The sequence below is a fragment of the Oncorhynchus gorbuscha genome, linkage group LG15 (assembly GCF_021184085.1).
Source record: "Oncorhynchus gorbuscha isolate QuinsamMale2020 ecotype Even-year linkage group LG15, OgorEven_v1.0, whole genome shotgun sequence".
NCBI lineage: Eukaryota > Metazoa > Chordata > Actinopteri > Salmoniformes > Salmonidae > Oncorhynchus > Oncorhynchus gorbuscha.
In genome coordinates this window covers 80741621-80759115 of record NC_060187.1, presented here as the reverse complement: position 1 = coordinate 80759115, position 17495 = coordinate 80741621, and the positions used below count along the sequence as shown (strand labels likewise).

The 17495-nt window shown below is 42.9% G+C and overlaps 1 protein-coding gene across 2 annotated transcripts in view; it reads right to left on the bottom strand.

The window, feature by feature from the left end:
* The window catches only part of LOC123998189 (ADAMTS-like protein 4), a 100822-nt gene that overhangs the window by 44535 nt on the left and 38792 nt on the right, over positions 1 to 17495 (bottom strand). For both annotated transcript variants that reach the window (XM_046303202.1, XM_046303203.1), the window contains exon 5: positions 2713 to 2812. In XM_046303202.1, the coding sequence (XP_046159158.1) occupies positions 2713 to 2812 (100 nt within the window). The remainder of the gene's footprint in view (positions 1 to 2712; positions 2813 to 17495) is intronic.

The following is a 17495-nucleotide window of genomic DNA, read 5'->3' as shown; positions in this document are numbered from 1 at the left end:
TTTATTAAGGGACACATTATTCAATTTATGTTAGTCACATGTCTGTGGAACTTCAGTTTATGTCTCAGTTGTTGAATCTTGTTATGTTCGTACAAATATTCACACGTTAAATTTGCTGAAAATAAACACACAGCTGACAGTGAGAGGACGTTTGTTTTTTTGCTGCGTTTACATACTGTAAGAAGAAAGGAATATATGGGAACTATTTATGTAAATGTGATAGGTACTGTAGTTATTACTGTATAACATAGTTGTATTATAATGAAGCAGGTGCGGTATATGGCCAATATACCACGGCTTATGGCTGTTCTTATGCACGATGCAACGCGGAGTATACCACTACCAATATACCACTACCCTTAGCTGTGGTATATTGGTCATAAACCACAACAACAGGTTACCAACTTAAATAGAACAGTAAACAAGGAGTGTTTCAGCGAATCAGCATCCAGGGTTATACTATACATGTCATGGGATGCTCTACTGTTGATGTTTTTGTGCATGGAATGAACACCATGTTAGTAGTGCTATGAATTGTTGTCATGACTGCATTCTGGAAGGAAATGAAAAAAATCACTGTGTAGCTAGCATGTATGGATATCAACAATAACTATTTACATGAGCATAATTGATTGACACTACAAGTTAGTTTAAGGGTCAGGTACATGTTAATATCCTGTATGTTGAGTTCAGTTGTGTGGAGCAGGAACAGCAGTTAGTAAACACAGACGTCCAGTATGTACACAGAGGAAGTGAGTGGAGTGGTCTGTTGGCAAAGGGACATACTGTATATACACCTGTAAATATATGTACGCTGCGCACACACACACACACACACACACACACACACACACACACACACACACACACACACACACACACACACACACACACACACACACACACACACACACACACACACACACACACACACACACACACACACACAAAGGCTTTGTCTGTTTGTGCAGACAGCTTGTCTCTCCAGTCCTACCCTGACCATGAATCTTTCAACATAGATATAAGCTCAGTCCACATAGATCAGCCCTACCCTGACCATGACTCTCTCTCATCATAGATCTACAGCCTCAGTCCACATAGATCAGCCCTACCCTAACCATTACTCACTCTCAGCATAGCTACACAGCCTCAGTCCACATAGATCAGCCCTACCCTGACCATGACCATGACTCTCAACATAGATATACAGCCTCAGTCCACATAGATCAGCCCTACCCTGACCATGAGCATGACTCTCAACATAGATATACAGCCTCAGTCCACATATATCAGCCCTACCCTGACCATGACTCTCTCTCATCACAGATATACAGCCTCAGTCTACATACTGTAGATCAGATCAGGTCAGGTCATTTGGGGCAGCAGGTAACCTAGTGGTTAGAGCATTGGACCAGTAACCAAAAGGTTGATTGATCGAATCCCCGAGCTGACAAGGTAAAAAATATGTCGTTCTGCCCCTGAACAAGGCAGTTAACCCACTGTTCCTAGAGAGAAGGACCAATAGCCAGTGGGTTGTTGGGTCAAATTTCAGAAGCATTCTGTTGTTGTTAAGCAGCAACACACTCCAGTCCACAGGTACTAGACTGAGGCCCTGTGCTGCCTCCAGCCTCTCTAGCATGCTATGTGTTGTGTTCTAGATCTCTGGTCTCATAGATCAGTGGTTTCATAGCTCTACGCTTCCTGGTCTATGTAGCTCTATGATGTCATAGTTCTGTCAGCAGAGGGGCTGTACTGCCAACTGATACAGTGGTCACATTTACACACACACACACTAGCACTCAGGACAATTTACATGGTAGTTTTCCCAGACACACACACACACACACACATATGCATTAATCTGTCAGGACAGGGACAAATTCTTGATGATATCATTCTACAGCTGTCTCTCTTCCCTCCTCTCTCCCCCCCATTCCTGTTTTCCCTTCGCTCACTTAATCCTTATGTATGTTTATAATTGTCCTCTCTCTTACCCATCTCTCGTTCTTTCTTTTCTTTTCTCTGTCTTGCCCAAAATCTCTGTTTACAGTTGTCTCCCTCTCTCTAGTTCGGTCCTAAAACAAAGACAACTACTCACTCACACACATTCTAACACTCTCTCACATTCCAACACTCTCTCATTCTGTCCAACAAATACACATGCGCACGCACACACACACTCTCCCTTAATATCGTGTCACTGTCCTCTCTCTCCCCCCTGCCCTCCTTCTCTCCGACTTTATCTCACCCAGTAGGAATCTCTCTGCTCAGTCAGTGATGGGAGGAGAAGCTTGGCAGGAGAAAGAAAGTGAACGAGGGATGTTGGACAAATGAGAGGAAAAACAGAGGGGGGAATGTTTTGTGAGAACAAGGGTATATAGAGTTCTCTCTCTCTCTCTCTCTCTCTCTCTCTCTCTCTCTCTCTCTCTCTCTGTCTCTCTCTCTCTCTCTCTGCCCCTCTCTCTCTCTCTCTCTCTCTCTCTCTCTCTCTCTCACACACACACACACACACACACACACACACACACACACACACACACACACACACACACACACACACACACACACACACACACACACACACACACACACACACACACATATATATATATATCTGGAACCACCAATCAGAATGTGAGTTGCAGTGGGCAGGCTTAAACAATCATATACACAACAACTACATACACATTAACAAGTATGTGTGTAACTTACCCTCAGTGAAAGGTTCCCAGTCGTACAGTCTGCCCATAAACTCCTGGTTGTTGTAGGAAGCGCACTGCTCTGCTCTGGAGTCTGCACCTCCTACACATACCTGACAGACAGACGGAGGGAGGGAGGGAGGGAGGGAGGGAGGGAGGGAGGGAGGGAGGGAGGGAGGGAGGGAGGGAGGGAGGGGGAGGGAGGGAGGGAGGGAGGGAGGGAGGGAGGGGGAGGGGGTTAGGGTACATACATGTCAGTACTGTAGATCCCAAGTATTGACAATTGAGGCTATAATGTCATGCCTAACCCTAAGGCTGGCCATCGACAGAGAAGAAGAGATGAGAGAGAGTCATACAAAGTAAGAGGGCAAGCATAAAATAGGAGAGGTATTAGTCAGACACACACACACACACCATTGTCTCATGATCGCTCTGACAGTGGGCCGATGCACTAAGCAGCATATGGAAATAATAGACTCTCTGGGATCAGCCATACACACATAAATCCACCCAGCTTTTCTATACAACACTGAGCTGTATGTCTGAATGTGTGTGTGTGTGTGTGTGTGTGTGTAAGTGTGTCTATGCACGTGCGAGTCAGGCCAATAGAGAAGTACTGGAGACAGTTTGACCATTCTTAAGGGAGTGAGGAGAGTGAAACTACAGTTGGAGTCTAACCCTGCACACCTGATATATTTCTCCAATAGAGGAACAGTGAAGATCATAGAACTACCTGTAAATCACTTTAACCCCCAGAGGGACACACACACAAAGCACTAATAAAGAGGGCAGAAGGACCTTTGCGTTAAAATTGAGAAAAAACTGCAAAGGTACTGTTTGTCCGTCTTGAGACGCCGTAGCCAGTATACACTTCCTCAAAATAGTCAGAATTACTGTTTTTCCCAATTGTTTACACACTAAAATTGGAACTTGAAACGCAATCACCGAAACCTGAAACTCATGCACCCAATCCCTGAAACCAAGTCTGTAAAATTGCAAGCAGAATTCTTGCTTTACACTTTTCAATTCTAAATCACATTTAGAACACATATACACATTTCTCTACGTTAGGCTCAACATTAAAAATTAAAATATCTTCAGTCCCTTTGGAAAGCAACTTCAATCACAATACCAAGCTCTATACACCAATTGGAAACACCCACTCCTCACAGGTGTAAACACTCGCTGCTGAATGGTTCACTTAGAAATCAGAGCTTTAGCACTATAAAAGGCCACAGATGAGCTCTCCTGTTGTGGAGGAAAATGGAAGTTAATGGTGAAGCAAGAGCCAGAGCCAGAGCCAGAGCCAGAGCCAGAGCCAGAGCCAGAGCCAGAGCCAGAGCCAGAGCCAGAGCCAGAGCCAGAGCCAGAGCCAGAGCCAGAGCCAGAGCCAGAGCCAGAGCCAGAGCCAGAGCCAGAGCCAGAGCCAGAGCCAGAGCCAGAGGTGAAGGAGAACGACAACGACGGACGGCTCAGATGAGATCAGGGCCACATTGATTGACCATGTGCTCAACCATGGGTTGAGTATGAGGGAGGCTGGGCAGAGAGTTCAGCTCAACCTGAGCTGCTACACGGTTGCATCTATCATTCAGGAACAGATATAGCCCTTGGTTCTCCCCAGACCTGACTGCCCTTAACCAACACAAAAACATCATATGGCGTTCTGCATTAGCATCGAACAGCCTCCGTGATATGCAGCTATTCAGGGAAGCTAGAAACCGTTATACACAGGCAGTTAGAAAAGCCAAGGCTAGCTTTTTCAAGCAGAAATTTGCTTCCTGCAACACTAACTCAAAAAAGTTCTGGGACACTGTAAAGTCCATGGAGAATAAGAACACCTCCTCCCAGCTGCCCACTGCACTGAAGATAGGAAACACTGTCACCACTGATAAATCCACCATAATTGAGAATTTCAATAAGCATTTTTCTACGGTTGGCCATGCTTTCCACCAGGCTACTCCTACCCCGGTCAACAGCACTGCACCCCCAACAGCAACTCGCCCAAGCCTTCCCCATTTCTCCTTCTCCCAAATCCATTCAGCTGATGTTCTGAAAGAGCTGAAAAATCTGGACCCCTACAAATCAGCCGGGCTAGACAATCTGGACCCTTTCTTTCTAAAATTATCTGCCGAAATTGTTGCCACCCCTATTACTAGCCTGTTCAACCTCTCTTTCGTGTCGTCTGAGATTCCCAAAGATTGGAAAGCAGCTGCGGTCATCCCCCTCTTCAAAGGGGGGGACACTCTTGACCCAAACTGCTACAGACCTATATCTATCCTACCATGCCTTTCTAAGGTCTTCGAAAGCCAAGTCAACAAACAGATTACCGACCATTTCGAATCTAACCATACCTTCTCTGCTATGCAATCTGGTTTCAGAGCTGGTCATGGGTGCACCTCAGCCACGCTCAAGGTCCTAAACGATATCTTAACCGCCATCGATAAGAAACATTACTGTGCAGCCGTATTCATTGATCTGGCCAAGGCTTTCGATTCTGTCAACCACCACATCCTCATCGGCAGACTCGACAGCCTTGGTTTCTCAAATGATTGCCTCGCCTGGTTCACCAACTACTTCTCTGATAGAGTTCAGTGTGTCAAATCGGAGGGTCTGCTGTCCGGACCTCTGGCAGTCTCTATGGGGGTGCCACAGGGTTCAATTCTTGGACCGACTCTCTTCTCTGTATACATCAATGAGGTCGCTCTTGCTGCTGGTGAGTCCCTGATCCACCTCTACGCAGACGACACCATTCTGTATACTTCCGGCCCTTCTTTGGACACTGTGTTAACAACCCTCCAGGCAAGCTTCAATGCCATACAACTCTCCTTCCGTGGCCTCCAATTGCTCTTAAATACAAGTAAAACTAAATCCATGCTCTTCAACCGATCGCTACCTGCACCTACCCGCCTGTCCAACATCACTACTCTGGACGGCTCTGACTTAGAATACGTGGACAACTACAAATACTTAGGTGTCTGGTTAGACTGTAAACTCTCCTTCCAGACCCATATCAAACATCTCCAATCCAAAGTTAAATCTAGAATTGGCTTCCTATTTCGCAACAAAGCATCCTTCACTCATGCTGCCAAACATACCCTTGTAAAACTGACCATCCTACCAATCCTCGACTTTGGCGATGTCATTTACAAAATAGCCTCCAATACCCTACTCAACAAATTGGATGCAGTCTATCACAGTGCAATCCGTTTTGTCACCAAAGCCCCATATACTACCCACCATTGCGACCTGTACGCTCTCGTTGGCTGGCCCTTGCTTCATACTCGTCGCCAAACCCACTGGCTCCATGTCATCTATAAGACCCTGTTAGGTAAAGTCCCCCCTTATCTCAGCTCGCTGGTCACCATAGCATCTCCCACCTGTAACACACGCTCCAGCAGGTATATCTCTCTGGTCACCCCCAAAACCAATTCTTTCTTTGGCCGCCTCTCCTTCCAGTTCTCTGCTGCCAGTGACTGGAACGAACTGCAAAAATCTCTGAAACTGGAAACACTTATCTCCCTCACTAGCTTTAAGCACCAACTGTCAGAGCATCTTACAGATTACTGCACCTGTACATAGCCCACCTATAATTTAGCCCAAACAACTACCTCTTTCCCAACTGTATTTAATTTATTTATTTATTTTGCTCCTTTGTACCCCATTATTTTTATGTCTACTTTGCACATTCTTCCATTGCAAAACTACCATTCCAGTGTTTTACTTGCTATATTGTATTTACTTTGCCACCATGGCCTTTTTTGCCTTTACCTCCCTTCTCACCTCATTTGCTCACATTGTATATAGACTTGTTTATACTGTATTATTGACTGTATGTTTGTTTTACTCCATGTGTAACTCTGTGTCGTTGTATCTGTCGAACTGCTTTGCTTTATCTTGGCCATGTCGCAATTGTAAATGAGAACTTGTTCTCAACTTGCCTACCTGGTTAAATAAAGGTGAAATAAAATAAAATAAAATCGTACATTCAGAAATAACAACCGGTAAGTTACCTACCATCTACACTATGCTATTTATGTATACTGCAGTCCAACATACCAGTAGGCCTATGTTACTCAGTGATTGTTACCCAACGTTACAGTAATGTCATTTGATATTGAAATAAAATAGATTATTTTAGCTTACTGTAACCAATCATATCATATTTGTGGATCTTCTGCAGAACTGAGAGATGGTGGAATGGTGGAAGTCACCGGCTGTTCACACCAGAACAGGAGACCGTGTTGGTGGCAAACAATACCATTAGACTAGGAGACATCCAGAACCACATTTCAGACAACACAATATTCAGTAACATTCACCAGGTGGGCTTGTCTACATTGGACCGTGTATTACAGAGCAACTGAATCCATTACATTATCTTGGTGCCGGATGCCGCTGCAACTCAGCACGTTTATATAAACCATTGATGAGGCTGGCTTCAGCCGAGCCAAAAGAAGGGGCCGGAACATTATTGGCCACCGTGCCATTGTGAATGTCCCTGGACAGCGTGGAGGGAATATCACCATGGGTGCAGCCGTTAGCCAGCAAGGCATCAGCCATCACCATGCCAACCTTAGGCCTTACAACACCGCCCTTCTCATCACATTCCTGGACACACTACACGGCATCCTCATTCCAGCTGAGCAGAGGGGTGGACCAGAGCAGCCCAGGTATGTTGTCATCTGGGACAACGTGAGTTTCCACCGGGATGCTCTGGTTCATCGACCACCCACAGTTTGTTCTATACCTCCCACCATATTCCCCATTCCTAAACACAATTGAATAGTTTTTTCCAGGATCGTGGTGGAAGGTGTATGACCGCCATCCCCTCACACGCCTCTTCTCCAGGCAATGGAGGATGCATGTGGTGAAGTTGATGTGGGGGCTTTTGGTGGCTGGATCCGTCTCTCCAGAAGATTCTGTTTAGCCAGGGAGAACATGGCTTGTGATGTGGACGAGGTGCTGTTTAGCCAGGGAGAACATGGCTTGTGATGTGGACGAGGTGCTGTTTAGCCAGGGAGAACATGGCTTGTGATGTGGACAAGGTGCTGTTTAGCCAGGGAGAACATGGCTTGTGATGTGGACGAGGTGCTGTTTAGCCAGGGAGAACATGGCTTGTGATGTGGACGAGGTGCTGTTTAGCCAGGGAGAACATGGCTTGTGATGTGGATGAGGTGCTGTTTAGCCATGGAGAACATGGCTTGTGATGTGGACGAACCTACTGCTGGGATATTCAGTGTTTTGTGTTGAGCACATCATAAACCTACTGCTGGGATATTCATAGTAGTGTTTTGTGTTGAGCACAACATAAACCTACTGCTGGGATATTCATAGTAGTGTATTGTGTTGAGCACATCATAAACCTACTGCTGGGATATTCAGTGTTTTGTGTTTTGTGTTGAACACATCATAAACCTACTGCTGGGATATTCAGTGTTTTGTGTTGAGCACATCATAAACCTACTGCTGGGATATTCATAGTAGTGTTTTGTGTTGAACACATCATAAACCTACTGCTGGGATATTCATAGTAGTGTTTTGTGTTGAGCACAACATAAACCTACTGCTGGGATATTCATAGTAGTGTATTGTGTTGAGCACATCATAAACCTACTGCTGGGATATTCAGTGTTTTGTGTTTTGTGTTGAACACATCATAAACCTACTGCTGGGATATTCAGTGTTTTGTGTTGAGCACATCATAAACCTACTGCTGGGATATTCAGTGTTTTGTGTTTTGTGTTGAACACATCATAAACCTACTGCTGGGATATTCAGTGTTTTGTGTTGAGCACATCATAAACCTACTGCTGGGATATTCATAGTAGTGTTTTGTGTTGAGCACAACATAAACCTACTGCTGGGATATTCATAGTAGTGTTTTGTGTTGAACACATCATAAACCTACTGCTGGGATATTCATAGTAGTGTTTTGTGTTGAGCACAACATAAACCTACTGCTGGGATATTCATAGTAGTGTATTGTGTTGAGCACATCATAAACCTACTGCTGGGATATTCATAGTAGTGTTTTGTGTTGAGCACAACATAAACCTACTGCTGGGATATTCATAGTAGTGTTTTGTGTTGAGCACAACATAAACCTACTGCTGGGATATTCATAGTAGTGTTTTGTGTTGAGCACATCATAAACCTACTGCTGGGATATTCATAGTAGTGTTTTGTGTTGAGCACAACATAAACCTACTGCTGGGATATTCATAGTAGTGTTTTGTGTTGAGCACAACATAAACCTACTGCTGGGATATTCATAGTAGTGTTTTGTGTTGAGCACATCATAAACCTACTGCTGGGATATTCATAGTAGTGTATTGTGTTGAGCACATCATAAACCTACTGCTGGGATATTCAGTGTTTTGTGTTGAGCACATCATAAACCTACTGCTGGGATATTCAGTGTTTTGTGTTTTGTGTTGAACACATCATAAACCTACTGCTGGGATATTCAGTGTTTTGTGTTGAGCACATCATAAACCTACTGCTGGGATATTCATAGTAGTGTTTTGTGTTGAGCACATCATAAACCTACTGCTGGGATATTCACAGTAGTGTTTTGTGTTGAGCACATCATAAACCTACTGCTGGGATATTCATAGTGTTTTGTGTTGAGCACATCATAAAACTACTGCTGGGATATTCATAGTAGTGTTTTGTGTTGAGCACATCATAAACCTACTGCTGGGATATTCATAGTAGTGTTTTGTGTTGAACACATCATAAACCTACTGCTGGGATATTCATAGTAGTGTTTTGTGTTGAACACATCATAAACCTACTGCTGGGATATTCATAGTAGTGTTTTGTGTTGAACACATCATAAACCTACTGCTGGGATATTCATAGTAGTGTTTTGTGTTGAACACATCATAAACCTACTGCTGGGATATTCATAGTAGTGTTTTGTGTTGAGCACATCATAAACCTACTGCTGGGATATTCATAGTAGTGTTTTGTGTTGAACACATCATAAACCTACTGCTGGGATATATAACACGCACACACATACATTGTATATACTGTAAGCCTTTGTGACTCTCTCCTCTCCTTTCAGTTGGTTCCCCTCCTCCCTTCCTTTCACGGATTAGTTCCCCTGTTTTTCTCTCTTTTTGGTCTGTCTACATCTGTCTCTCCCTTCCTGTGACCCCACTCTCTGAGGGTGTATCTGCATGGAGATCTGCATGGAGGAATGGGCCAAAATACCAGTAACAGTGTGTGAAAACCTTGTGAAGACTTACAGAAAACGTTTGACCTCTGTCATTGCCAACAAAGGGTATATAACAAAGTATTGAGATAAACTTTTGTTATTGACCAAATACTTATTTTCCACCATCATTTGCAAATAAATTCATAAAAAATCCTACAATGTGATTTTCTTTCTAATTTTGTCTGTCATAGTTGAAGTGTACCTATGATGAAAATTACAGGCCTCTCATCTTTTTAAGTGGGAGAACTTGCACAATTGGTGGCTGACTAAAAACTGTTTTGCCCCACTGTACACTATCGGTCTAAAGTTTTAGAACACATAGTTATTTAAGGATTTTTCTTTATTTGTACTATTTTCTACATTGTAGACTAATAGTGGAGACATCAAAACTATGAAATAACACAAATGGAATCCTCTAGTAATCAAAAAAGCTTTAAACAAATCTAAATATATTTTTTATTTGAGATTCTTCAAATAGCCACCCTTTGTCTTGATAACAGCTTTGCACACTCTTGGCATTCTCTCAACCAGCTTCATGAGGTAGTCACCTGGAATGCATTTCAATTAACAGGTGTGCCTTCTTAAAAGTGGAATTTCTTTGTGGAATTTGTTTCCTTCATAACGCGTTTGAGCCAATCAGTTATGTTGTGACAAGGTAGGGGTGGTATACAGAAGATAGCCCTATTTGGTAAAAGACCAAGTCCATATTATGGCAAGAACAGCTCAAATAGGCTCTGTGACCGGGAGACCCATGGGGCGGAGCACAATTGGCCCAGCATCATCCGGGTTAGGGTTTGGCAGGCAGGGATGTCCTTGTCCTATCACACACTAGCGACTCCTGTGCACACTGACACAGTCGCCAGGTGTACTGTGTTTCCTCCGACACATTGGTGTGGCTGGCTCCGGGTTAAGTGGGCTTTGTGTCAAGAAGCAGTGCAGCTTGGTTGGGTTGTGTTTTGGAGGACACACAGCTCTCGACCAATTAGATACCACGAAATTGAAAAAAAAGAACAGCTCAAATAAGCAAAGAGACACGGCAGTCCAACTTTGAAAGTTTCTTCAAGTGCATTCGCAAAAACCATTAAGTGCTATGATGAAACTGGCTCTCATGAGGACCGCCACAGGAAAGGAAGAAACCACTACTGAAGGACACCAATAAGAAGAGACTTGCTTGGGCCAAGAAACACGAGCAAGGACATTACACCGGTGCAAATTTGTCCTTTGTACTGGAGTCCAAATTGGAAATATTTGGTTTCAACCGCAGTGTCTTTGTGAGACGTGGTGTGGGTGAACGGATGATCTCCACATGTGTATTTCCCACGGAGGAGGAGGTGTGATGGTGCTTTGCTGGTGACACTGTCTGTGATTTATTTAATTCAAGGCACACTTAACCAGCATGGCTACCACAGCATTCTGCAGCGATACGCCATCCCATCTGGTTTGGGCTGAGTGGCGCAGAGTGAAGGAAAGTAGGTTTTCTAAAACTTTTGACCGGTAGTGTATATATATATATATATATATATATATATATATATATATATATATATATATATATATATATATACACCTTATTATTATCTGTCTCCCCTTTCCATCGCTCTCTTTCTTCTCTCTCTCTATCTTCTTCTCTCTCTCTCCTCTCTATCTTCTTCTCTCTCTCTCCTCTCTATCTTCTTCTCTTTCTCTCTCTCCTCTCTATCTTCTTCTCTCTCTCTCCTCTATCTTCTTCTCTCTCTCTCCTCTATCTTCTTCTCTCTCTCTCCTCTCTATCTTCTTCTCTCTCTCTCCTCTATCTTCTTTAGGCTCTATCTTCTTCTCTCTCTCGCATCTCTATCTTCTTCTCTCTCTCTATCTTCTCTCTCTCTCTCCTCTCTATCTTCTTCTCTCTCTCTCCTCTATCTTCTTCTCTCTCTCCTCTCTATCTTCTTCTCTCTCTCTCCTCTCTATCTTCTTCTCTCTCTCGCCTCTCTATCTTCTTCTCTCTCTCTATCTTCTTCTCTCTCTCTCTCTCCTCTCTATCTTCTTCTCTCTCTCTATCTTCTTCTCTCTCTCTCCTCTATCTTCTTCTCTCTCTCTCCTCTCTATCTTCTTCTCTCTCTCTCCTCTCTATCTTCTTCTCTCTCTCGCCTCTCTATCTTCTTCTCTCTCTCTCCTCTCTATCTTTCTCTCTCTCCTCTCTATCTTCTTATCTCACTCTCCTCTCTATCTTCTCTCTATCTTCTTCTCTCTCTCTCCTTTCTATCTTCTTCTCTCTCTCTCCTCTATCTTCTTCTCTCTCTCTCCTCTCTTTCTTCCACTCTCTCCTCTCTATCTTCTTCTCTCTCTCTCTCTCCTCTCTATCTTCTTCTCTCTCTCTCCTCTCTATCTTCTCTCTCTCTCTCTCCTCTCTATCTTCTCTCTCTCTCATCTCTATCTTCTTCTCTCTCTCTCTCTATCTTCTTCTCTCTCTCCTCTCTTTCTTCCACTCTCTCTTTTCTATCTTCTCTCGCTCTCCTCTCTATATTCTTCTCTCTCTCTCCATCTTCTCTCTCTCCTTTCTATATTCTCTCTCCTCTCTTTCTTCCACTCTCTCCTCTCTATCATCTCTCTATCTTCTCTCTCCTTTCTATCTTCTTCTCTCTCTCTCTCCTCTCTATCTTCTCTCTCTCCTCTCTATCTTATCTCTCTCTATCTTCTATCTCTCTCTCCTCACTATCTTCTTCTCTCTCTCCTCACTATCTTCTTCTCTCTCTCTATCTATCTTCTATCTCTCTCTCCTCACTATCTTCTTCTCACTATCTTCTTCTCTCTCTCCTCACTATCTTCTTCTCTCTCTCCTCACTATCTTCTTCTCTCTCTCTATCTATCTTCTATCTCTCTCTCCTCACTATCTTCTTCTCTCTCTCCTCACTATCTTCTTCTCTCTCTCTATCTATCTTCTATCTCTCTCTCCTCACTATCTTCTTCTCACTATCTTCTTCTCTCTCTCTCCTCACTATCTTCTTCTCTCTCTCTCTCCTCTCTATCTTCTTCTCTCTCCCCTCTCTCTCTTCTCTCTATATATCTTATTCTCTCTCTCTCTCCTCATCTTCTTCTCTCTCTCTCCTCTCTATCTTCTCTCTCTATATCTTATTCTCTCTCTCTCCTCTCTATCTTCTCTATCTTTTCCTCTCTCTCTTCTCTCTCTCCTCTCTCTCTCTCCTCTCTCTCTCTCCTCTCTCTCTATCATCTTCTCTCTCTCCTCTCTATCTTCTTCTCTCTCTCTCCTCTCTATCTTCTTCTCTCTCTCTACTCTCTATCTTCTCTATTTTCTCCTATCTTCTTCTCTCTCTCTCCTTTCTATCTTCTTCTCTCTCTCCTTTCTATCTTCTTCTCTCTCTCTCTCCTCTCTATCTTCTCTCTATCTTCTCTCTCTCTCTCCTTACTATCTTCTTCTCTCTCTCTCTCCTCTCTATCTCCTCTCTATCTTCTCTCTCTCTCTCCTCTCTATCTTCTTCTCTCTCCTCTATTTCTTCCCATCTCTCCTTCTCTCTTTTTTACCCTCTCTCTCCTTCACTCTTTCTTTCTCTATCCTCTCCCTCTTCTCTCTTTTGTTCTCTCGCCCTCTCTCCTTCTTCCAGTCACACAGCTGTCACCAACAGCTGGAAAGTTTAAAAAGACACTCTACTCATCTGGACAGAGTCAAGTGAACATACACACTCACACACGCACACACATACGCACATACACCACCAGTTTTAAAAAAGAACCGTGACTGTTTATGTCAATGAGAGAATGTGTGAAAAATACGTTCAAAAGGGTCACACAATGGATTGTGGGTGCTTCAGTGTGTGTGTGTGTGTGTGTGTGTGTGTGTGTGTGTGTGTGTGTGTGTGTGTGTGTGTGTGTGTGTGTGTGTGTGTGTGTGTGTGTGTGTGTGTGTGTGTGTGTGTGTGTGTGTGTGTGTGTGTGTGTGTGTGTGTGTGTGTGTGTGTGTGTGTGTGTATTTGTGTGTCTGTGTGTGCGGGCGGGCGTGCGAATGTGTGTGTGTCTACAGTACAGTGCGTATTCATGTGTTAAAAACCCTTGAGGATGTGCATGAAATGTGATCAGTAATGGCTGTAAATATTTCTGCTTGACATAAACACACTAGACCAGTGTGTGTGTGTGTGTGTGTGTGTGTGTGTGTGTGTGTGTGTGTGTGTGTGTGTGTGTGTGTGTGTGTGTGTGTGTGTGTGTGTGTGTGTGTGTGTGTGTGTGTGTGTGTGTGTGTGTGTGTGTGTGTGTGTGTGTGTGTGTGTGTGTGTGTGTGTAAACAGTGAATAGACCACCCTGAGAGGCTGTTTGTGTTAGGTGGACAAGGTCAAGAGGTGAGGGAAAACAGTAAAGAAAAGTGATTGGAGGAGAAGAGCCTAATGAATAGATGGAGGCTAGAGAAACAGTCAGAAAGAGAAAGTGTGTGTTGTCATGTATGTGTTGTTTTCTAGGCACTGCAGGCAGGAGTTACATGGTTCTCTTCTTATAGCGTTTAGTGTGTGTAAAACAGAGGGAGGCTAAGTGACTGAATAGGGAGTGAGAAATTCAATGTGTAGAATGTGTGTGTACTACTGTGTTTTATGAGCAGCAGAGAGGGTCTATGGAATTGTAAGGGAATACATATTTTTTTCCTTTTAACTGTGTGCGTGTGCATGTGTGTGTGTGTGTGTGTGTGTGTGTGTGTGTGTGTGTGTGTGTGTGTGTGTGTGTGTGTGTGTGTGTGTGTGTGTGTGTGTGTGTGTGTGTGTGTGTGTGTGTGTGTGTGTGTGTGTGTGTGTGTGTGTGTGTGTGTGTATGTTTGTGTGTCAGTGTGAGTGTGTATGTGTGTATGTGTGTATGTGTGCTTGTGTGTGTGCTTGTGTAGGCAGGGTTATACGTTTCTCTATATCTACATTGCTTGGGAGAGTCTGACTACGGGGGTGAATGAATAGATGGAAAAGGGAGGGGTAAAGTGATAGGGGGAGGAGAGAAAGAGAGTGAGAGTTTTGTAACAGTATTGAAACTGAAGAAAGAGGAGAAAGAGAGAGAGTTGTGACAGTATTGAAACTGAAGAAAGAGGAGAAAGAGAGTGAGAGTTTTGTGACAGTATTGAAACTGAAGAAAGAGGAGAAAGAGAGTGAGAGTTTTGTGACAGTATTGAAACTGAAGAAAGAGGAGAAAGAGAGTGAGAGTTTTGTGACAGTATTGAAACTGAAGAAAGAGGAGAAAGAGAGAGAGAGTTTTGTGACAGTATTGAAACTGAAGAAAGAGGAGAAAGAGAGTGAGAGTTTTGTGACAGTATTGAAACTGAAGAAAGAGGAGAAAGAGAGTGAGAGTTTTGTGACAGTATTGAAACTGAAGAAAGAGGAGAAAGAGAGTGAGAGTTTTGTGACAGTATTGAAACTGAAGAAAGAGGAGAAAGAGAGTGAGAGTTTTGTGACAGTATTGAAACTGAAGAAAGAGGAGAAAGAGAGTGAGAGTTTTGTGACAGTATTGAAACTGAAGAAAGAGGAGAAAGAGAGAGAGAGTTGTGACAGTATTGAAACTGAAGAAAGAGGAGAAAGAGAATGCTATTTGGCCCTACACAGAGAGTACACAGCGGCAGAATACCTGACCACTGTGACTGACCCAAAATTAAGGAAAGCTTTGACTATGTACAGACTCAGTGAGCATAGCCTTGCTATTGAGAAAGGCCGCCGTAGGCAGACATGGCTCTCAAGAGAAGACAGGCTATGTGCTCACTGCCCACAAAATGAGGTGGAAACTGAGCTGCACTTCCTAACCTCCTGCCCAATGTATGACCATATTAGAGAGACATATTTCCCCCAGATTACACAGATCCACAAAGAATTCGAAAACAAATCCAATTTTGAAAAACTCCCATATCTACTGGGTGAAATTCCACAGTGTGCCATCACAGCAGCAAGATTTGTGACCTGTTGCCACGAGAAAAGGGCAACCAGTGAAGAACAAACACCATTGTAAATACAACCCATATTTATGCTTATTAAATTTATCTTGTGTCATTTAACTATTTGTACATTGTATATATATATATAATATGACATTTGTAATGTCTTTACTGTTTTTAAACTTCTGTATGTGTAATGTTTACTGTTAATTTTTGTTGTTTTTCACTTTATATATTCACTTTGTATGTTGTCTACCTCACTTGCTTTGGCAATGTTAACACATGTTTCCCATGCCAATAAAGCCCTTGAATTGAATTGAATTGAGTGAGAGTTTTGTGACAGTATTGAAACTGAAGAAAGAGGAGAAAGAGAGAGAGTTTTGTGACAGTATTGAAACTGAAGAAAGAGGAGAAAGGTAATGGGGAAATGAAAGAAGGGTGTAATAAATCAAATGTTACAGACGTCAGAAACATGGTACAGAAACATTCCTAGAATAACACAGAACTTCAGTGAACTACGGAATCTTCTCACAACAAGTCCACAGTGGCAAGAAAAGTATGTGAACCCTTTGGAATGACCTGCATTTCTGCATCAATTGGTCATCAAATTTCATCGGATCTAGGTCAAAACAATAGACAAACACAGTCTGCTTAAACTAATAACACACAAATTATTGTATTTTTCTTGTCTATATTGACTACATAATTTAAACATTCACAGTGTAGGTTGGAAAAAGTATGTGAACTCCTAGGCTAATGACTTCTCCAAAAGCTCATTGGAGTCAGGAATCAACTAACCTGGAGTCCAATCAATGAAAAGAGATTGGAGATGTTGGTTAGAGCTTCCTTTCCCTATAAAACAACACTTATAAAATTTGAGTTTTCTATTCACAAGAAGCATTGGCTGATGTAAACCATGCCTCGAACAAAAGAGATCTCAGAAGACCTAAGATGAAGAATTGTTGAGGGTTACAAAAGTATCTCTAAAAGCCTTGATGTTCATCAGTCCACGGTAAGACACATTGTCTATAAATAGAGAAAGTTCAGCACTGTTGCTACTCTCCCTAGGAGTGGCCATCCTGCAAGGATAACTGCAAGAGCACAGTGTAGAATGCTCAATGAGGTTACGAAGGATCCTAAAGTGTTAGCTAAAGACTTACAGAAATATCTGGAACATGCTAACATCTCTGGTGACGAGTCTACGATACGTAAAACACTAAACAAGAATGGTGTTCATAGGACACCATGGAAGAAGCCACTACTGTCCAAAAAAAAAACATTGCTGCACGTCTGAAGTTTGCAAAAGAGCATATGGATGTTTCACAGCGCTACTGGCAAAATATTCTGTGGAGAGATGAAACTAAAGTTGAGTTGTTTGGAAGGAAGGAACACACAACACTATGTGTGGAGAGATGAAACTACAGTTGAGTTGTTTGGAAGGAAGGAACACACAACACTATGTGTGGAGAGATGAAACTACAGTTGAGTTGTTTGGAAGGAACACAACACTATGTGTGGAGAGATGAAACTACAGTTGAGTTGTTTGGAAGGAAGGAACACACAACACTATGTGTGGAGAGATGAAACTAAAGTTGAGTTGTTTGGAAGGGACACACAACACTGTGTGTGGAGAGATGAAACTACAGTTGAGTTGTTTGGAAGGAAGGAACACACAACACTATGTGTG